Source organism: Orcinus orca, chromosome 10, assembly GCF_937001465.1.
Source record: "Orcinus orca chromosome 10, mOrcOrc1.1, whole genome shotgun sequence".
In the NCBI taxonomy this organism is placed as follows: domain Eukaryota; kingdom Metazoa; phylum Chordata; class Mammalia; order Artiodactyla; family Delphinidae; genus Orcinus; species Orcinus orca.
The window spans coordinates 73605572-73629488 of record NC_064568.1 but is presented as its reverse complement, the minus strand read 5'-3'; the positions used below and the strand labels follow the sequence as shown (position 1 = coordinate 73629488).

The following is a 23917-nucleotide window of genomic DNA, read 5'->3' as shown; positions in this document are numbered from 1 at the left end:
AGTAGCTTTACACTGTCTCTGATGAAACCACACTTTCATTACTTCTGGATGCCTATCAGAGTCACCTGATGGCTCTTTCAAAGTATACACCATTCTTGGTGAATCTGCTTCAGTAGGTTTGAGAATGGAACGCAAACACATGCATTTTGAAAGAGCTGCCCAAATGATTCTTGTATGTTTCCTTTGTTAATAACCCCTAATTCAGGTGAATAAAAAACCAAGCAGGTAGTTTAATCGCATGCTGCTGAAAGGGAGAAGAACATAATTCAATAATATCAACAACCTAGAGTTATGATTCTTAAATCACATCCAAATATACAGGTAATTTCAACTAAAATTATCTTTTCTTACACAAAATTTAACAGGAATAACATAATTCAATGACATAGGTTTAAAGTCTTCATTTATCATTTCACATCATACACACTGCAGAGATGGATATTCACATTATCATGGCAGATGATAAACAAGAAAAACCTCACTGCTAGAATTTTATTCTATTGATGAAAGATAAAATGATCATTTATGAAGTTTCTTAGAATTTAAAATCAACGCATTGACATATTACTATCAGCTGTTAATTTTACAAACACTGGATGTAATCATGGACTACAGTTACTCTGTATACAACCTATTTTGTTAATCTTTAAAAGTGAGAAACTACTTACCTTTGCAAATCGAACAGCAAACAGTTTCTTGTATTTCAAATCCATAAGTAGACTGCTCATGAACAACTGATGATACACACTCCTAGCACCTTTCACACAAAGAGCAGACGTTAAGATAAGGATATATCAAACAAGCCAAAAATTACATTTCCAAAGTTTTCATATGATCAACTGTATTTTAAGTGTCAAGAGCAACACTCTACATGTGTTCCTTAATCAGTTTTTCTAAATATATTTTTCAAACAAAACATAAAGGTGATTTAATTTGGATCATGGATCCCCAAATCTGTTTTTTCCCCAAAGAATAAGACTGCATGTGTTAATTCTAAAAACCATAAATATATTTATTAAATACCTCCCAAATGAAAAAGAAACTAACATCCCAATTACTTGTGTAAGTTCCCCTATACCTTAAAAGTAGTTAAGATACGTACCTTTCCACAATTTGGAATCACTAAGCATCAACCTATCCACTAGAGAAGAGTTTTCACCATTTGGCCCTTCTTGTAAACCAACTTGACATAAAATTCGGCGAAGACCATCTTAAAACAAGAAGAAAAGTAGTCAAGAAACAGTAACTTCAAATATTAAAATAAAATGACATATTAGTAGAAATTTTCAAATGGATCTACTACAGAGTCTTACTTTTTTTTTTAACTAAAGGTCAAATTTATTCAGAAAAAGTAAACATATTAACTATTTTATTAACATGTTCACAAAAAGGAGAAAAATTCCAAATCTTGCATTATACACCAACTCTTATTCCAGAATACCAAAATACATGTGTATCGGAACGGCAATGACCTCTTATGCTGTAAAGAATTTAAATAAACAACAAAGAACCCAAAAGCCACTGAAATAAATATGGTTCTTTAAGCATCTATGCTAATTAAACCAGGTTACAGTAAAATTGTTACATATCCCATGATAACTGAAGATACGTATAATATAAAATTGTACTACCATTTAAAAGAAAGAATACATTACCTCTGTACTTTAATATATACCAGTCCATTTTATTAACGTTATGCAAAATGTTCTTCATTAAACAAAAATACACTATGTACTTATGTATACCTACTATATGAGGGGTTTTGCTAAACTTAAAAACTTTGCTAAAAACTTTGCTAAACTTAAAAACTATATATAAGCATTAACAAAACCAGAACTTTAATACCTTCTAGTTTCATATTTTATATTTAAAATCACTGTTTTTAAGTCTTCTACAAGCATGCAAAATAATCGAAAAAAACCCCCAAAAATAGAGTAACTTTAAAATTTAAGAGTCACCAACTAGAAATTGTTTACAAGGCTAAAGAGAAAACTTTATATATAATTAAATAATAGATAAGGTCTTTAAATTGTTGATGGTAAATAAATTTTCTCAAAGAAAATTTTCAGCAGAAAACTGATTCCATGGTACTATTCATTAATGCTGTAGCACAGTACTTGGCATACAGATATCCAATGGAAAACACCAAAGCCAAAAAAAAAAAAAAAAAGAGGATGAGTGAAATAATTGGAAAGACATTTAGATTAAACAAACACATTCTCCTAAATTTCCACACCCCCATATTTTCACCTGTCAATTCACAGTGTGGCAATACTCTTTCTAGTAGCCTTTTAATACAAACGTTTTAGAAATTTTCTTTATAGCAAACATTGGAATGTCATTATTCAAACCACCTCTCTTGCCTGAAGAACAGTATGACAGCTTAAATCTATTCCTAGTTTACTCTTCAGTGTTACAACAAACTTGTATTTTTGGCATTGGACGTGAAGGTTCTTAATTCTGTTTATCACTACTTTTAAAAGATTATCTAATTTGTAGACTGGAAAAACAAAAACTCAAATACACAGTAACTTCAAATTTGCAAATTTTCAGAGTTGCAAATTATTAGTAACCACAAGTCATAGAAGTCAAAACAAAGACAGCCTTTAAACAGTTAATCATTTAGGTTTTATATACAGCAGCATTATGCAGCTTGCTTTGTGGAAGAGAATTCCACAGGATACACCATTAAGAAATAGGTTCTTTTATCAAGTTGGTAAGATTTAGGTTTCATTAGCGTATTATAGTCATTTACAATTGTTTAAGCCACTGTTTCCTGCATTTATTTGAACACAGACTCCTCTGTATGCATATAAAAAGATCCCGTGGATCAAAATTGGAAAACAGATTTTTTTCTATATATAAAGATATTATGAGATGGTATTTTAAAACATGAAACTAAAGCAAAAAAATGATTCCACTTGCTATTTTTTCCAAAACAGTTTTGCAAAGGCATATGAGCTCATTTTTAAGTCAATTAGCACAAGTATGAACCTACCTGAATATCCAATAATACTTCCCAGCCAAGACAAAAGTTTCAAACCAAAATTCTGATGTGCGACAATAGACGAATGCATAACTTGAACTTTGAGTGGCTTTGTCTGTCTACTGGTATTTCTCTTAAAAAGAAATGGCAGGATGAAAAAACAAACTTAAAAAGGCTATTTTAGAGAAAGAAGTTAATATTTTTATTTAATATAGCTACACTCTCATCATTATAGGGGAGTTTTTCATGTATGTATGTAAGAAAAATACCATGTGGCTTGCTTTACTCAGATTCTAATTTTCTAGAAGGAATCTTAGGATTCTTACAAAAAAGTAAGAAGTTACAGCTTTAAGTAACCTGAATTTTTGGTCTTATATTTGAAAATCTGCCCCACCAATTATAAATTATTTAAATGCTTAAATTGGCTTTATGTCTTTAAACTAATTTTTAATGTAATTACACACTAATTTAAATAAGTTACTTCATTGCACAAATGTGATGTTATCAATACTTTAAAAAGATTGTAGTAAATACACACAAAACTTTCCAACTTAACCATTTTTAAGTGTGCAGTTCTGTAAAGCACACATTGTTGTATAACCAGTCTCCAGAACTCTCTGTCTTGCAAAACTAAAACTCTGTACCCATCAAACACTCCAGGTACCTCATACAAGCAGAATCATACATTATTTATAATGTCTTTTTGTGACTAGCTTATTTCACTTAGCATAATGTCCTCAAGGTTCATCCACACTGTAGCATGTATCAGAATTTTCTTCCTTTTTAAGGCTAAATAATATTCTATTGTATGTATATAGACTTCGTTTATCCATTCATCCATTGATAGACACTAAAGTTTCCTCTACCTTTTGTCTACTGTGAATAATGTTGTTATGAACATGAGCCCCTGCTTTCAATTCTTTTGTGTATATACCCAGAAGCAAGACTGCTGGATCATATGGCAATTCTATTTTTAATTTTTAGAGGAACCACCATACTGTTTTCCGTAGTGGTCGCACCATTTTATATTCCTACCAATAGTGAACGAGGGTTCCAATTTTTCCATATCCTTGCTGATACCTGTGATTTTCTGTTATTGTTTTGTTGTTGTTTGTTTTTAATAGACATCCAAATGGATATGAGGTGGTATTCCCCTAGTGATTAGTAATACTGAGCATGTTTTCCTGTGCTTTGGCAATCTGCATATCATCTTTGGATAAATGTCTATTTAAGTCTATCAAAGCTTTTAATTTAACATGTTTTCCCCCTTTTCCTTTTTTGCTTGGATCATCTTTCTACCCACCAGTTCATCCCATCTCCATAACCCACATTAACACAGTACACCTTTGCATACTTTATCCATCTATATGTATTATATATGTACTCATTTATAAAGGTTTTTATTTGATTTACAAAAAATGGGATACTACACATATTCTGTCGCATCTTTGTGTTAACAGTTTTTTTGTTGTTGTTGTTAATGACTCAATAATATTCTGTGGTGTGGATTTATTTAGACATTCTTTAGAGAAGGGCATTCATAGTCTCTTTGTTTACAGTCTTCTATGACTATAAAAAAACGAAGTACTGAACATCTCTGTACACACACTAACTGGTGTTTATATTTTTACAGGATAAATTCCTAAGAGAGATTATAGATGCTACTAGATTGTTTTCCAATTATGTGGTAGCAATTTATTTTTACACAAGTATTTCTGTTCTCTGCATCTCTGCCAGCAAGGTACTTTATCACTCTAATTTCTCCATCTTGTTGGGTATGAAATCTCTGTCACTTTACTAAACTAGGTAGTTTGAGTCTCTTTTTACATATATTTACCACCTAGATCTTCTCTGTTGTGATTGTCTTTTCATACCCTATGTCCATTTTTCTATTTTGTTGTTTGCTCCTTACTTGATAATCTATGAGTGCTCTGTTTATCATAAACATTAAATGTCTATCCTTTGTGTTAGAAATCATTTTTCTAAATCTACTGTCTACTGACATTTTTTATAATATTTTGCTATGCAAATTTTTTATGTAGCCAAAAATAAGTTCTTTTCTAACTCCTGGGGTTCTAGTCTTGGTTAAGAAGCTCTCCTCCTCCCTTAGAATGTACTTGTTTCCTAGATTTTCCTCATACTAGTATCTATTTCTGGACTTTCTATTCTATATTATGCATATAGTATATCTATACAGACACTACCAGAGACTACAAGTACTGATTTTTTAGGGAAAAACTGTAATAACACTGTGAAGCAACAAATGTAAAGGGAAAAAAACCACCTCCTTTACCTGGATTCATCTACTGTAAACATTCTATTCCAACTGCTTTATCATTTGCACATTATCTTTCTTTCTCCACACACACACAAGCATTTAAAAAAAAAAAAAAAAAAAAAAAACCACTGAAGGTTAAGTTATATGCATAATGTCCCTTTATCCCTAAAAACTTCAGTATACATTTCCTAAGAATGGGAATGTTCTTTTTATACAACCACAGTATAGTTTCTGATGTATTATTAAATTGGGTATGTCCAGTTATCAATAAAGAATTTCTTGAATAAGACACAAACTCATGAAGAGAAAAATATATTTTGCTACATTAAAATTAAAGCTTTTGCTCAAGGAGAAGCATCACAAATAAGCTTAAAATAAGTCACATATTAGGAAAAGATACTGCAACAAAAGATCAGGATTCAGATTATGTAAAGAGCCCCTACAAATGAGTAAGAAAAAGACAAGTAACCTAACAACAAAAAAATGGGTAAAGGGTATGAACAAGAAATTCACAGAAAACTTAAATGACCAATACAATAAATATGAAATAAGATACTCAGTAATCAAGGCAGTGCAAATTTAACTGATGAGATGCCATTCATACACATCAGGTTGGCAAAATTTTAAAAATCTGACAATATATAGTTTTGACAAAGCGGTAGAGATATGGGAACTCTACTTCGATGCTGGCTGGAATGTATATTGGTACCACCATTTTGGAGATTAACTTGGCAAAATCTAGTATAGCTGAAAATGCTCAAAAGCTAACAACTCAGAAATTCCATTTCTTGGTATATACCCTAGAGAAACTTTTGCTTCTATGCAACAAGAGGACAAAAAAATGACCACAGCAGGACTGATAGTTATAGGAAAAAATTGGAAATATCCTAATTGTCCATCAACTGGGGAATGGAAAAATTATGGTACAGTCATCAATGGAATACTTACAGATACATGTATCAACACAGATAAATCTATAAACAACACTGAAATGCAAAGGCAAATTGCAATATAATATATTCAGTATGAATCTTGTTATATAATGTTTAAAGACTTCCAAATCAATACATATAATATGGATAGATATTTAACAGATGAAATATAAAGGCATGTATGAAAATGAAAGATAAATTAATGAAAGTAGTTATCTCTAGGGAAGGAGGAAGGGGAATGGGATTTAGAAGGGATAATACAAGGGCCTCTATACTATTTATTTAAAATACGTATGAAGAAAATAAGGTATAATGTAGCACACAGGCATTTACTGTTATATCTATTTTCATCTGTATATTTAAAATATTTCACAATATATAAAATTATATTTTAAAAGGACATTTACATAAAATGCAGTTACATGGAATAGTTAAAAACAATAAATTATAACTTTTAAAAATAAATCTAAATGTGGGGAATAGTTTTCTTTCAGATAAATTATACACTAAATGCTATCAGGATATGCAGCATACCTTGCTATTAGGTACCAAGAAACAACTTCCCTTGAATTCTAATCTTGGTGCTAAAGGCCAGTTTAATTCCTAAAAAGTAATGTGAAACCCTATCAAAAACAAAACAGAAAGCAAAAAACTTTCTAAGACATCTCTGATAAAAAAATAAGACGACAGAAATATATACATATATATCTCATCTAAACATTCATTTTCTGTATCAATCTTACATAGCTTAAAAAAAAACTAGATAAAGCAATAAGCAATGCTCAGGTAACATATATTTAAACATGATTTTTTTTTTTTGCGGTACGCGGGCCTCTCACTGTTGTGGCCTCTCCCGTTGCGGAGCACAGGCTCCGGACGCGCAGGCTCAGTGGCCATGGCTCACGGGCCTAGCCGCTCCGCGGCATGTGGGATCTTCCCGGACCGGGGCACAAACCCGTGTTCCCTACATCGGCAGGCGGACTCTCAACCACTGCGCCACCAGGGAAGCCCCTAAACATGATTTTTGATTGATGTGGCTTTACATTCAGGAAGGCAGAAAAATGTGTTCATACACACCAAAATGTGGGATTAGTTTTATACTAATAAAAAATAAGAGTGTAGACATATTTTTAAATTACTTACCACAATTACTGATTTTGCTTGTTCACAATACTGGAAGTCTCCATATCGAACAGACCTACGTCCCTGTAAATAAAGATATTTGAAATTAACTTGTAAAAATATTTATATTCAGTATTAATAACTTTTGAAACAGTAAACAAACACAGTGTCATCTGAGCACATAACAACTCTGGTCAATTTTTTTTTTTTTTTTTTTTTTTTTTGCGGTACGCGGGCCTCTCACTGTTGTGGCCTCTCTGGTTGCAGAGCACAGGCTCCGGACACGTAGGCTCAGCGGCCATGTCTCACGGGCCTAGCTGCTCCGCGGCATGTGGGATCTTCCCGGACCGGGGCACGGACCCGTGTCCCCTGCATCGGCAGGCGGACTCTCAACCACTGCAGCACCAGGGAAGCCCTGGTCAATTTTTAATATCTACAATGTTTATTCTATTCATTAATTAAAAAGTAAATTAAAATATTTTCCTTCAAAGCTATCCTAACGTTTTTCAAGCCATTAATAAGTTCAAGTTGTTATCCTTGAACAACACAACATTTATTCTTCTAGGCTGCTATCATTTCTATTTTCATAATTGAATATTTCTAACCACTGTGTAGGATGAGAGCAACTGTATCTATGTTTCCTCCTAAACTTTCTGACAACAGCTTACAGTTATACCCAATATATATTTGGGTCAATATTCATATGAAATTAAAGAAAAATAGCCTAGATATATATACCTCTAACTCAATTTTCTAGGATAACTTATCTGTATTAAAAGTTTATTATGTGACATCAATATAATGAAATTACTTACATCTCTATCTACTGTAGTTGCAAAGCCAATGGCTTCTTTTTGTGTACAGTTAACAGCTTTCTGAAGAGTATAAATAACTTGTTCATAGGTATGAACCTCATCATTAAACAGCATGCAATAGTAGGTGTCACTCTTCTCTCTGTGGGATAAAACATTAATTATATATTATCTGCATTATCACCTTGCTCCAGGATGATTTATTAAGAGCACAGTTTGTTCTAGGGAACGTGCTAGGTACTAGGCACATACCTGTAATGAAGCCATCTGTGGTCCCCACACTCTATGACACTACCGGATGGTGGGAAAGATAGATACTATACATATAATCTATGTGAATTGGCTTTTATCAAGAAGAATAGGATGCTAGAGTGGGATAAAACCAGTATGGGAGTTCAGAGAGCTGCCAAAGAAGTAATTTGAGAGCTGAAGTCAGAATTGGCTATCAGTGGTGCTCAACTGGGGGCAATTCTCCTCTACTCTCCATAGATGACCACTGGACAATGTCTGGAAACTTTTGGTTGTCATGACTGGGGTGGGAGTGCCACTGGCATCCAGTGGGTAAAGGCCAAGGATGCTGCTAAAAATTCTACAGTCCACCAGTTAGAGCCTATAATATCTGGCCCCCAAAGCCAACAGTACGAAGGTTGAGAAACCATGGGCTAGAAGAAAGTGAAAGCAAAGGACCTGAGGTGGCAAAAATAAATACTGGGAGCTGGAGCACAGGGAGGAAGGAGGAGATTAGTCTGGAGATAGGCAGAAATCTTAAAGACCTTGTAATGGATTTCGATTTTGCCATCCTAAGGGCAATCAAAGATTTGAAAGAGTGAAATAGAAGCTATGGTCAGATTTGTCTTAAAGTTCACTTTGGCTATATGTGGAGAATGGATCATGAGAGACACGAGTGGATATGGCAGTCTAGTTAGGGACATCATGTTGTCCAAGGATGAAATTAACGCAATTTGGACTAGGATAGTAGTAATGGAGATGAACAGAAGTAAACAACTTGAGAGAGGGAGAACCAGCTGGACCTGAAATCTAAATGGATATGCGTGACTCAGGTTTTTGGGTAGATGAAATGCCATTTACTAAGATGGGAAAACATTACAAGAGACGCAAGTTAGATTCTTTTCCCTTCTATGCTGGTGGTCCCAAACTTACAATGGAACAGAAAAATAAAAACACAACTCTTCTATTCTCTACGGTCTAAATTTGGATCTCAGATTTAGATCTTAGTTGTCCCCAACTCAAAATACATGAAGATAAAGTCATGAGGTAACTAAGCCATTTTCAACATTTCCAAAAAAGGAATACTAACTCCTCATTCTACTAAAAAACAACCTACAACCTAATTATTTGGAACACTGTTGAGAAAGCAAAAAAGAAACACCACCAATGTCCTTTAGACTCTCACTTGTATTCAACCTTAACTGTGAATACAATTCCAACAAGCTTGGCTAGAATTAAAAGTAGAAGAGAAGGCTGCTTGAGGCAAGCACATTCATGCAGAAAAGTAAGCCCTTAACCTTAAATACAGCTATAGCAGAATCCAGCTCTCTGGTCACAAATTTGCAATCTCCTCAATAATCTAAGAACAAATGGTAAAAATGTTAGATGTACTCTAAAAGAAGCACAAAGTGTAGAATAAATTTTATACAAATTTAGAATCAAAAATGGTTAAAATTGAATTTGTGTATTTAGTCAAACCAGAAAACTCACTTAGATCAAAGTGCTCATTCCCTAATCAAATCTCATACACAAACAAAAAGAATTGTAGAGTTAACTTAACAGCTTTATCACACAAAGAAGAGAAAAATGTCTGTGCTTGAAACCGTGGTAGAGCCTTGATGTGGCTAAAATATGGCTATAAATCGGCGAAATCAACAACAGGGAAAAACCTCTACCAATTAAATGGCTCACACATATTTAAAAACTATAAAACCAAGGTTATTATTATGCTGAAAACTAATTATTAAAAACGATTATGTTCTATCCTAGCTGTATTAAAGTTAATTTGAGGAATTAGAATCAAAATGCTTAAAATTGAGTGTGAGCAAATACAAATACAAGGAATAAACGGGCTGTACTTACACCATCTCTAAATCTGGTGGCAATTCACTTTCCTTTTCCCAGGTTAATATCTCTACTGCATACCGAAACATAATAGCAAAAATGTTATAAGTTCTTGCAATCACATCTTCTGATAAATGCACAAGAGGATCCTGAAAGAACAGAAAAAAAAAAATGCAACCATGTTAAATGTACATTAATTCTCCTTTTTCCCACTCTGCCTCCCTCCTCAAAACACTACTGTAAAAAGCTGACATCTTCCAGCTTCAGCTTCTCTTCAATTTGATCCTATACGTTACATCTCAGCAAATCAAACTTCCTAAAACATTCTCTTCATAATAATCCACATTACTGAATCATATGAACCACAATATTCCACGGCACTCCAATGCCTAATAAATAAATCTAAAAATTTTAGAATGGCATTCTAGGATCTTTAAACCTAACATCAAACCATGGTTACAGCTTCACATCCCTCTAATCCCCAATTTCCAGAATAAACAAAGGAATGTTATCTAAGGATGGACAAGTAATATTTAGTTTTATAGGTATAAAGGAGAACGTGATTTTGAGGATTCTAAAGGGGAGAAGTCAACAAGGTCAGAAAACTGCTCCTCGATGTTGTTAAGAATCACTCACTTTCTCTCAGCGAGTCAAGCTGTGTATGTATTTAACAGAGAACTTTGTATATTAGACTTAACAGTGAGTAAGTCACTAAGTTTCAAGGTTAATGTAAAAAAGTATTACTATAAACATACTCTAAGGTTATCTTTCAGTCAAGGTTGGCAAAATGTTTTACACAATCTAATCTTAATGCTTTATCAAATCTAAACATGTTATTTAGCTTAATGGCTAAATAGTGTTATATTCATCTCTCAATAAGAAAATCAATATATTCCAACATCATTGAATGGGAACCAGCACATTCTTGAAAATATACATAAGGATACAGAACATTTCTGTGCATCTTCACCAAGGATCAGCTTAGTGGAACTGATATAAAACAAATGGAGAAGGAGAATAATGTCAAGGATGAAGGAAAAAAGACAAAGATTCCTAAAGGAGATGGGTCTAGGGCTTAAAGAATGTAAGAAGTAAGAAAAAGATTTTCCAAAGTCTTATAGCACTTTTTACCTACAACTCTTCTCAATAAACTGCTTTATATGTCCCATCAAAAAAAAAATTTTTTTATACTGCTACCAAGGTTTGCTACTATTTCTTATGGAGACTTTAGAAGTTAACATGGCAAAACCACCTGCTACAAAGAAGGTACTGGAACTGGTACCTTCTGGCGATTCATAAAAGAGTGGCTATTAATCATAATACGAACCTCACACTGTACTAAAATAGAAAGTAGAACCAAAACTCAGTTTTCTTCGTGATACTATCTCACTATACAGTCATTCCATTTCTTACGATTACATCCCATAATACAAGACATTTAGAGGATTGAAGAATTATAATAAACAGGATATATAAGAATTAAATGGTGTTGGGACAGAAACAACCGCCAATTCTTGAGAATCCAAGCCAGCAGTGTCCAAACTCTGTTCTAAAAATCCCAGGGCCTGGTAGAGATGTTTCCTATTTGAAATACACATCAGTTTAAAAACATATGATTATCCATATTTTAATTATTTTTTTATTTTTTTGCGGTACGCGGGCCTCTCACTGTTGTGGCCTCTCTGGTTGCAAAGCACAGGCTCCAGACGCGTAGGCTCAGCGGCCATGGCTCACGGGCCCAGCAGCTCCGCGGCATGTGGGATCTTCCCGGACCGGGGCACGAACCCGTGTCCCCTGCATCGGCAGGCGGACTCTCAACCACTGGCGCCACCAGGGAAGCCCATGATTATCCAAATTTTTAAATGGCCTATGGATATAGATTCTTCTGCCATCTTTGTATGCACATGTTAACTTCTTGAAAATGGGTTACTGATTAAAAAACATTATTTCTGAAGTGAAGAGATGCTAGGCTGTGCAAGCCTACTCATGTACAACGGTAAATTAAACGTTATTTGAATAGACTTCTGTTCCAAGTGCTCGTATCACAGCATAAGTCAGTTGGAATGAGAAAATAAATAACCATCTTATACTATGTTGTATTATCTAAGACTAATAATTGTTTTTCGTGACATTTATGTTAGAGAATGCAAGCCTTCGTGGGTCAACTTTGATTTATTCTTCTTCCAAACTAGAAGAATAGCATGCTGTTAAAAAGGTTACCTGTGGTTGGGACTTCCCTGGTGGTCCAGTGGTAAAGAATCCGCCTTATGATGCAGGGGATGCGGGTTTGATACCTGGTCAGGGAACTAAGATCTACATGCTCCAGGGCAACTAAGCCCATGCGCCACAATACTGTGCCCGCGTGCCACAAACTACGGAGCCCGTGCGCTCTGGAACCTGTGCGCCATGATTACAGAGCCCACGCGCCCTGGAGCCTGCATGCCACAACTAGAGAAGAGAAAACCTGCCACCACAACTAGAGAGAAGCCCATGCACTACAATGAAGAGCCTGCGCGCTGCAACGAAAGGTCCCGTGTGCAGCAACTAGACCCAATGCAGCCAAAAAAATCTATCAATCTTAAAAAAAAAGAAAAAAAAGTAAGCACATATTATAATAGAGTTTAACTGTTGTCATATGCAAATAAGGTATGAATGAGGGTTTTCTCCACACTGCCCAACTAAAACTAGAAATAAACTAGAAACCAAAGTTATGAATCGACTTTCTAACAAGAAATAATATACATTCCAACTTATAAAAAATAAATTCATTAGTAATACTGCTTTTATCTGTTTATTATTGGGATTTCTTAATTAAAATTTTATTTAAAAAAATTCCACTGCCAAAAAATGTTTTCAAAAACCAGTATACTGTACTGTCAGAATTGTCTATACTACCTAGGTTTAAAGCCCAGCTCTAGCACTTACTGTGTGGGACACTGTAGGCAAGTTTCTTAATCTAAGACTCAAGCTTCCGCAGCTATAAAATATGGGTAACAGTAGTATTTATCTTACAGGGTTGTTCTGAGAATTAAATGATATAAACCAAGAATCGTATTTAGTATGATATTCAGCTACTAGTTACCACTGATCTGTATTCAAATGGGATGAAAGCAGCATTGATAAGTGAAAATTTCAGATAAAAAATTTTTCACTGAGGTTGTTCATTCAGTTAATATATGTTATTGAATTAAATTTCATTCCAAAAAGGATTTACAGCAACTTTTTTTGGCCAAGTGCAGCTTGCGGGATCGTAGTTGCCCGACCAGGGATTGAACCTGCACTATTGGCAGTGAAAACATGGAGTCCTAACCACTGGACCTCCAGGGAATTCCCCTTCAGCAACTAGAATACATCCAGTGTAATAAAACAGTATTAAAAAATAGATATACAAAGCAGGTAAAATGAAAATAAAGGAAGTAAAATAAACTGAAGTCAAGATAACATCTATTTATAAATGCCAATCATATAAATTTCCATACAGCTACTGCAGACAAGCTGTTTTCAAGATGCCCCAACAAAAGGAAACACAGTCAGTTATGAGACTCACACCAAGAGAAACGTAACATTTCCTAATGCAGAGACCTAAGACAAATTTCTTACGGTTTTCATAAAGATCAACAAAGGAGACACTAGGAAAGGTACCATCCCACCAGCCTCTGTACTCACCCCCCATGCTCAAGGGCCCATTTGGAAAACTAGTTGGGCATTTATTGTCACGGTGATGGAAGATGCTATAACCATTTAATGAGTGGGAATTAGGTATAATAAACACAGTGCTTCTGACAGTGTATACCTGGAGTCAGTAAAGTTTTTCTATAAAAAGTCACTAAGTATTTCAGTTTTTGCAGGCTACAGGGTCTCTGTCATAGCTACTCAGTTTTGCTGTTGTAGTGGAAAAGCAGCTATAGACAATACATGAACAATTAAGCGTGGCTATGTTGCAATAAAATTTTATTTATGGATAATGAAATTTGAATTTCACATAATCTTCACATGCCACAAAATACTACCCTTATTGATTTTTCTTCAACTATTTAAAAATATAAAAACCATTCTTGGATTATGGTGGTGCCAGTAACAGGTTACAGACAAGATCCGGCCTGTGGGGCCAGGGTTTGCTGATCCCTGGCCTGTACAATGAAGAATGTCCCACCCCAAATGCCACCAGTTGAGAAGACCTGTGGAACTTCTAAACACTACCCCAACAGAAGGATATAATAAAATTTTTTACAACTTTTTCTTAAGATGTAGGCTGAATGTATAACAAAAAAATTACATTCAATAAAAACAATCCTATGACAGGCTAAAGAGGTTCATTTCAAATATTATATAGCTTTCTTCCATTTCAAGCATAAAATAGAAAAACCCTAGATAATGTATGGATTTAGTGAGTGGGGACCAGGTATGCTAAATATAATGTTATCTGTTATCTTTTTAATATCTTATAGTCTTCTCGAAGACTTCATTTCTCTTAACTGAATTCTTAAATAGGAATTAAATGGCGAAGTCTGGAGGTTCGATTTTCTGTCAAGTTGCTGGAATATATATTCTCCAGGCAGAACCATACAATTTCAGCCAGGCAGGTTATTTTGCTGGCATCTTCTAAAAATTCAGGAAACTAACCAAAGTCTTCATTATTTGATAGCTACCCCGCTAATATATGAGGATAAAGCCAAGAGAGTAACTGCAGGCAGATTCATAAGTTTTCTTAGAAAATTTAAAGCGAACAATCTGGTGGTATCTAGTACATTCATAATGTTGAGCCACAATCACCTCTATCTAGTTCTAAAACATTTCTATCACTTCAACAAAGTAAAACCCCTTACCCATTAGGCAGTTTTTCTCCATTTTTCCCTTCCCTATTCCCTGGCAACCACCAGTCTGTGTTCTCTACAGATTTATTTATTCTGGATATTTCACATAAATGGAATAATACAGTATGTGACCCTTTGTGTCTGGCTTCTTTCACTTATCCTGATGTTTTGAAAGTTCATCCACGTTGCAACATGTATCAGTACTTCATTCCTTTTTACAGCTAAGTAATATTACACTGTATGTTTATCCATTCGCATACTGATAGACATTTTGACTGTTTCCACCTTTTGGCTATTATGAATAATGCTGCTACTAATGTGTGTGCATGTACTTATTTGAATACTTGTTTTTAATTCTTTTGGGTATATACCTAGAAGTGAAATTACAGGCTTACATGGCAATGTTTAACATTTGAGGAATAGCCAAACTGTTTTCCACAGTGCTAAATCATTTTGCATTCCCACTAGCACTGTACAGAGTTCCAGTTTCTCTATAGCCTCGCCAACACCTATTTGCCACTTTTTTGATTACAGCCATCCTAGTGGGTGTGAAGTGGTATCTCTGTGATATCAAAACTGTGGTTTTGATTTACATTTCCCTAATGACTAATACTCTTGAGCATGTTTTCATGTGTTTGTTGGTCACTTGTATTATATCTTCTTTGGAGAAATGTCTATTCAGGTCCTCTGGCCACTTTTAATTGTGTTTTTTGTTGTTGAGTTGTAAGATATATATTCTGGATACCAGACACTTATCAGATATGACTTGCAAATATTTTCTCCCAGAGTCCTGAAGTTTTACACTAGCTTTCAATTTTTTTTCAAAAGCAAAACCATTTTTTCCAAATATGTCTTTGTTTGCCTTGCTTATATTTTTATATACAGAATGCTAACCCAGTATGTAAGAGATAAAAACAGAGCTGCTCCAATTGCAGTGGAGAAATCTGAAACCCTGATCACTTGGCATCTCTCTGTAGCAAATCCTAGAGCACATGCACAAAGCAAATGAAACACAAATATATGTTTTCTATAGCACTGAATCATTCTGCACAAATTTTCATCTGTCTAAAACACAGTGAAACACAGTCTAAAAGATACTGTCCTACACCATAAGTTCTCTGGTCGTTCTGTTAAAATATCTGAGACCAGGAAGACATGTGCACTAGGAAGGACTATTAATGTCCACTTGCCCCAAATCGGTATCAGACCTACTTACTAACAATGCATAAGTTCTTTTAATGTACCCACCTCTCTGCCATTTAAAATTAAAATCTGAAATAAGGATCTTAAATCAAACATCAGATTGTCACAAACAGCAGAGTTTCAAGTATTTGTTTAGTGAGAGCCCATTATATCATTACAAATATCATTTAGAGAAAAATAATAAAGGATCAACAACAATTTTAGAAAGCACATATTTACAGCTGGAATGAGTGTAACTTGTACTGAGCTATCACCCCAGTGTTTGGTCTCATCACATATCCAATGACATTGATTTACCAGGAGATGATGAGTAGGATTGGCTGCCATATAGGACTACAGAAAAGAAAGGTATCTGATCTACAAAGTCTTAGTCACAACACAAACAAAAACCAACTAAGTTAACTGATCTACATATATAGGAAAAATAATCCCTTTAATAATAAATGAGGACTTAAAAAAACTCATATATGCTTAAAATAAAACAAACAAATGCAAAAGTCCAAATTAAATTAAATTTCTAGAATTTCAAGTGTGTTCTACTAGTACTGGTATGCCATCCATAAAATGCAAAAAACTTTCGAAGTATATACTTGGTCACTGTTAATAGTGAGAGGACTATTGATATTTTACTTATCCATTGCTATATTATAACCTAATTCTTATGTCTGAAAATATTTCAAACACATGGTTAAGACAGTATTTCCTTAGGAACAATTTTGTGAAAATGTTTTTACCTCTTCTTCCTCAATTTCAGAGGTGTTAAGTTCATGTTTCTGACAGTAAGGACCCTCTTTCCAAGCTTCAGTATCACCACAGTCACAGAAACCTCCACCTCCTGATGTTGTCATCTTGAAAAAAAATTGTAAAGTATCTTGTCAATAAGTATTTACTGAGGTCTACTGGATTATAAATAGGAATATCAAGTGCTAAGGAAATAACGTTGCTGAAGTGTTAATTTCTTTGGAGGGATAAAATTAAATAAAATGCCAAACCTCTCAATGTTTTAAAGCTCATTTTAAATAAGCCTATAGGCTAATTTAAGTGATTTCAAAATAAAATAAGCTATTCTGTAGTGTCTAGCAAGCTACAGCTATTTTAAAGAGGTAAAATATGTCCACTTGCATGACTTCCTAATTAGGAAAATAACAAGGGCTTTCTTGCTAGGTTTTGGCTAAATTGGTATACTGTTGGTATCTATGCTACCAGGTTATAAACGTAACAGATTCAAGAGTGACAAAGATTCCTATAGCTGCTGTCTTCTACAAAAGTCTAATAAGAGTGCATCTGCATTAGAGAAAGTGACCAAAAAAACTACAGAAACAGTTTATTTTTCTTTTCTAACACTCTCTAAATAGCACTCTTTGAAAAGGAAACATGGAGTGCCTAGTCATAAAACCTTTTACCACCTGTGGGCTTCAAAATTATTCATGCTTCCTTAAGATGTAGCAATGATTCAAGGAATCTAGCAAGATAAAACCTATTATTTAATAATTAGTAGACTGGAAATTTTGCTTTTTTAAAAAATACTGTGAGAGTTTATGGATGGGTATGAGAAGGAAATTTTAGAAAGAGCCTTTCATATTTTGCCCAAAGTATTTGTGTGTTACATATCACAAGGTAATTAATGTAAACTCACAAATGACAGTTATTCTTAGGGGCTGCAAAGATATATGCCAAGAAACATGGGCAGGCAGCCATATGGAAAATGATAACATCACCCTATAGCTTTTATGCGTGTTCTGGTAACCAAAGATAGGTAGAACAGTTTAAAGGAAACTAGGATTCTCTTACTGATTTATGAAAATAAGAAGAACATATAGGGCTTCCCTGGTGGCGCAGTGGTTGAGAGCCCGCCTGCCGATCGACAGGGGACACGGGTTCGTGCCCCGGTCCAGGAAGATCCCACATGTCATGGAGCGGCTGGGCCCATGAGCCATGGCCGCTGAGCCTGTGCGTCCAGAGCCTGTGCTCCGCAGTGGGAGAGGCCACAACAGTGCAAGGCCCGTGTACCGCAAAAAAAAAAAGAACATATAAAAATATGAATTCAATTTTGCAGCTGTTTTAGTTCACTGTTAACAATACTCGGGTAGAGTAAATAAAAACAAACAGGAGGAAAAGTCCTGAATCAAAAGTCTTGAATTAGTAAGACTGTAGTATTTCTTCTCTATTTTTATTTGAGATTAGGGTGAAAAGTTCCAGCTACTAACAGTTCCCTAAATTTTTGAATGTTCATAGCTCTGTCTTCAGCTTCCAGTAGAGGAACCAGGACAGGCTTAGCAATAATCTGCCTATGTATTTTGTATCCCTGACTTAAAAGCAAACATACTTGATTTTTGGAAAAGTACTGATTGTGTTACAGCAGTTAAAAAAAAATTGATTAGTCTTATGTTCTGAAGTTGGCCCTTTTCTACATTGTAGTAGATGCCTCTTTAATATTAAGAAATGACAATTCTGTAGAAGCTGACCAATAGATAGAACCATTTCTTAATGGTATAATCCTGTCACTTTTACTTCATTGCTCACTCATCTCCCTTCAGAACCTCCCTCTTGCATTTTAACTCTCACCTTTATCCTCTAATTTTTGACAACTTGCTTTATAAACCTAGAATTATAAAGATAATAAACATTAAAAAAATAACAAAACAAACTAGTTGAAAACCAATACTGAAAGAGCTGTTATCTAGTCTTTTAATCTTAAACCATGTGTTCCATGAAATCTGGATTCATAATTCATCTCTACACTGCCATCGTATGTTTAATGGTATTTGAGTAACACATTTCTTAAACCACTCTCCCCTGTTTCAGTGTTAAATCTTGGAATTTTGAGAAGAAAAGGTATTGAGTATAAAATTCAATACTAGGTGTGGTTATTATCTGGATATTACTAACCCTATATCGATGGTCTCTGTGAATACTTCCCAAAAAGCACTCCATGCATAAAACACAAGTTGGATCAACTGCACAGTCTCTGTAAAGTTAAAGAAAAAAAAAAATCAGAGTGTCATAAAATAACTGTATATTTTACCACATAATATTTCAAACTGGAATCCATCTTGGAAGAGCCAGAATAGTGAAATGCCTTAGTGTTAGAAGAAAAGAAATTATTTTTCCCAAAGATCTATCAGATCTTTGATCAATGCAGTCAGCTTAAGAACCTGCTTCTCATACTGGATGTGCACTAGGGGGTCTTAGAAGGCACATATTACTAGAATGGCAATTTTCCCTAAAGATTTGGGGAAATCCTATTTTATATTAAAACATACAGATGTATATGGAATAGATTTTAAATATTATAAATTCTTAAGATATTTTAACTAATTTAAATGGTAATAACGTATTAAGTGTTCAATATACAAGCTGACATGGGTCTCCACACTCCGTCTGTATATCTGATGGTCACACAAACCTATGGTTCATAAGACATCCTGATGGGGGAGTAGGAGTTCCACAAAGTGAATGGGTTGACAGTGGTGCCTTCGATCATTTCATTTGCTTTTATCATACTGCCATTTAGATACATTTACAGATCATATCTTAAATAATTTCTATGATTCTATGAAATGAGATGGGGTGTCATGAAAATCTTTAAATTTCCCCTTATCCTTGTTTCTGTATCCTCATAGGCAACCACCCTACTATGCCTATTGTGTGCCCTTTAATTTGTATGTGTTCTTGCAAAACGTTTTGAATGCATGTATTTAAAAAACATTTATTTTTAAAATTGTAGTTGATTTACAATATTTTATTAGTTTCACGTGTACAGCAGAGTGATTTGGATATATATATGTGTGTGTATATATATATATTTCAGATTCTTTTCCATTATAGGTTATTACAAGATGCTGAATATAGTTTCCTGGGCTATACAGTAAATCCTTATTGTTTACTGAGTGCATGTATTTTTTTTTTGTGGTACGCGGGCCTCCCACTGCTGTGGCCTCTCCCACTGCAGAGCACAGGCTCTGGACGCGCAGGCTCAGCGGCCATGTCTCACGGGCCCAGCCGCTCCGCGGCATGTGGGATCTTCCCGGACCGGGGCATGAACCCGTGTCCCCTGCATCGGCAGGTGGACTATCAACCACTGTGCCACCAGGGAAGCCCCGCGTGCATGTATTTTTGATGTGTGCAAATCTTACTGTGTTATATCTCATTCTGTTCTTTTTCAATTCTGTAACATAATTCATTCATTTTGTATGTGTACATTTGATTTGCTGTTTCTGATTGGTATATAATATGCCATGGCATGTATCCAAAACATTTTTTCTCCTACTATCCCTGCACCGGACACCTGGATTACCTCTAATGCCTTTCTACCACAAATAATGCTGCAATGAATATCCCTGTAAATGTTTTCTTATGGATCTGACTGAGATTTTCTTCGGCATATAAACGCAAGAGCAGAATTGCTGGGTCATATACATATAGAGTTTTAATTCTGAGTGCCACGCTACTGTCCAGAGTGGCTACATGTGCCCCAGCAGTGTGTAAGAGTTTTTTTTTTTTTTTGTAAGAGTTTTTATAACCTGCATCTTCATCAGCATTTGGTTTTTATCTCGTTTGCTAATAAGTGCCAGCTTAACATATATGAAATATCTTACTGTCTTTTTTTGTTTTTTTTTTTTGGCTGCATTGGGTCCTCATTGCTGCACGTGGGCTTTCTCTAGTTGCAGCGAGCGGGGGCTACTCTTCATTGCAGTGCATGTGCTTCTCATTGCAGTGGCTTCTCTTGTTGCAGAGCACAGGCTCAGCAGTTGTGGCACATGGGTTTAGTTGCTCCGCAGCATGTGGGATCTTCCTGGGCCAGGGCTCGAACCCGTGTCCCCTGCATTGGCAGGAGGATTCTTAACCACTGAGCCACCAGGGAAGCCCCTATCTTACTGTTTTAATTTGTATTTCTCTGACTGCTAATACATTTGAGCAACTCTTCATATGCTTACTGCTTTGAGGATTTCCTTTTCTATAAACTGCCTGTTTATATCCTTTGCCCATTTTTCTGCTGGGATTGCTTTCTTTATCTTGTTTATTTGCAGGAGTTTCCTATATAATCTAGTATAGAGGACATTAATCACTTGGCAATTTAAACATTGCAAATATTGTCTCCCATTTGTCACATGTATATTAGTTTTGCCCATGGGGTCCTTTGTTAAATAGAGCTCCCTATTTTGATGCAATTAAATTTACACAAAAATTCGTTTGTGCTTTGAGGTTTTAGAAGTTCCTTCCCCAACCCTAGGTCACAAAAATATATATGTTTTTAAAGAAAATAATTTTCTTCTATTAAACCTTTTGGTTTTATCTTCCCCATTTAGGTGTTTAATCCATCTGGAATCTACCTTTGCATATGACACAGGATAGAGATACTGTTTTACTTCTCCATATATAATGAGCTGCTTTTTCTAAAACCATTTACTAAACAACGTAACTTTTACCTATTGATTGTGCTGTCACCTATATAACATATTAAGTTTCCCATATATCCTTGGGTCTATTATCTAAGCTCTCTAAGAGTGATCTATTTGTTTGTTCTTATACTATTCCACATGGTATTACTATGGCTTTTTGTAGTATTGATATATCTTAATATCTGATAGGGTAAATTCCCCATTATTCTCCTTTTTTAAAGGTTGATTTAACTATTCATGAATTATTATTTATTCTTCTACACAATAAGTTGACAGAGTTCCTCGAAAATACCTAGCTAAAATTTTGACAGAGATTATTTGGAATTTATTGATAAGAGTAAATTATCATGTCCATGATTATTTCCTATATCTTTTATTGAAGTTTAAAATTTTTCTTAATGAGTCCTGTGTATTCTTGATTAGACTAATATCTAGGTACTTTCTAGGTTTTGTTGTTTTAATGATACACATTTTTTAAAAATTTCATTTTCTAGCTGGTTAAGGATGATGAAAAGAAAATAGTATTGATTTTTAAGACCCTTGATGAACTCAAGGCAGTTTTAATAGTTTGCTGATTCCGTTTTATTCCCCTGAAGTAAATGTGTATAGTCTGTACATAATGACAATTTTATCTTTTTCCTTACAATAGTTATTCTTCTTCCCTTATACTGTTGACAAGGACTTCTAGTAATATGTTAAACAAAAGCAGTAATAGTAGGCATCCTTTTCTTACTTTAGGTATTAAAGTAAACACATCTAAGTATTATGTTCACTGTAGGTTTACTAAGAAAGTGCTCTTCTAGAAAGAATCAAGCATTTATCTTGTCTTTCCTATATAAACTGTGCCTCAGGGTTATCGAAGGATCGATGAGGACTGTTTCTTTCATAAAAGACTAGCTCATAAACAAAGAAGGGATGATAAATTAGAGTAGCAACATTTTGCTACCCCCTAATGAATAACGATCCAGGCAGCAAGCATCAGTGACTGCTAAAACATTAGGCAAAAAGGCTGATGGAGGGACTTCCCTGGCAGTGGTTAAGACTCCGTGCTTCGAATGCAGGGGGCACAGGTTAAATCCCTGGTTGGGGAACTAAGATCCCACATGCCACAGGGCGCGGCAAAAAACATCAATAAATAAGAGGCTGCTGGAGACCTTCACGATGGTTACTTGTGCCAGGTGCCTAAACCCACTGATCAATTTTAACAAAAGCAGCCAAGCATCATATACTTCCTGATATTAAGAAGTTATGCATCAGGCTTCCTTGGTGGCGTAGTGGTTAAGAATCTACCTGCCAATGCAGGGGACACAGGTTCGAGCCCTGGTCCGGGAAGATCCCACATGCCGTGGAGCAACTAAGCCCGTGTGCCACAACTACTGAGCCTGTGCTCTAGAGACCTTGAGCCACAACTACTGAGCCCACATGCCACAACTACTGAAGCCCGCGTGCCTAGAGCCTGTGCTCCACAACAAGAGAAGCCACCGTAATGAGAAGCCCGTGCACCACAACGAAGAGTGGCCCCTGTTCCCTGCAACTAGAAAAAGCCCGCGCAGCAACGAAGACCCAATGCAGCCAAAAATAAATAAAAATAATAAAGTTGGGCTTCCCTGGTGGCGCAGTGGTTGAGAGTCCGCCTGCTGATGCAGGGGACACGGGTTCGTGCCCCGGTCCGGGAAGATCCCACATGCCGCAGAGTGGCTAGGCCCGTGAGCCATGGCCGCTGAGCCTGCGCATCTGGAGCCTGTGCTCCGCAACGGGAGAGATCACAACAGTGAGAGGCCCGCGTACCGCAAAAAAAAAATAAAAATAATAATAAAGTTCGTTAAAAAAAAGTTATGCATCAATAATTATGAAATTATTATCCACCCCCCCCAATAATAGAAGTTAATCAAGCCTAACTACCTGTTTCGAGGAAAGACAGGGAAAAAAGAAACATTTAAGCAACACCATGGGGCCACAATCAGCCAAATCTAGAATGTGGAAAATTCCATAGAACAAATGACCTGGTTTCTTAGTAACATAATGGAAAAAAGAAGGAAGGAAAGAGGTAAAAGAGCTATTATAGTTTAAAAGAAAAAACGAAGAATAACAGCCAAATGCAATGTGTGAACTCTAAATTCACAGTTATGAGTCAATCAGGACAATTTCAACTCTGCTAGACAGCAGATAATATTAAGGAATTAGTGTTAATTATTTTAGGATATTAATGGTTATAGAGAAAAAAGGTACATACTCAGTATTGATTAAAAAGAGCATGTTGTCTGGAATATGCTTCAAAATAATCTAGCAGGGCAG

The 23917-nt window shown here is 35.2% G+C and overlaps 1 protein-coding gene across 10 annotated transcripts in view; it reads right to left on the bottom strand.

Annotated features, from left to right (window-relative positions):
* UBR2 (ubiquitin protein ligase E3 component n-recognin 2) overlaps window positions 1-23917 on the bottom strand; it is a 115927-nt gene that overhangs the window by 62084 nt on the left and 29926 nt on the right. For 9 of the 10 annotated variants that reach the window (XR_007479756.1, XR_007479755.1, XR_007479754.1 and 6 more), the window contains exons 3-10: window positions 19110-19188; window positions 16955-17068; window positions 10222-10352; window positions 8134-8272; window positions 7340-7402; window positions 2999-3119; window positions 1103-1210; window positions 669-757 (exon numbers count right to left, since the gene is read on the bottom strand). Coding sequence is in view for 7 of the 10 variants with exons in the window: in XM_049716099.1 (XP_049572056.1) it covers window positions 669-757; window positions 1103-1210; window positions 2999-3119; window positions 7340-7402; window positions 8134-8272; window positions 10222-10352; window positions 16955-17068; window positions 19110-19188 (844 nt within the window). In the remaining 3 variants the exon portion in view is untranslated. The remainder of the gene's footprint in view (window positions 1-668; window positions 758-1102; window positions 1211-2998; window positions 3120-7339; window positions 7403-8133; window positions 8273-10221; window positions 10353-16954; window positions 17069-19109; window positions 19189-23917) is intronic. The other variant, XM_033424004.2, reaches the window with a different exon arrangement.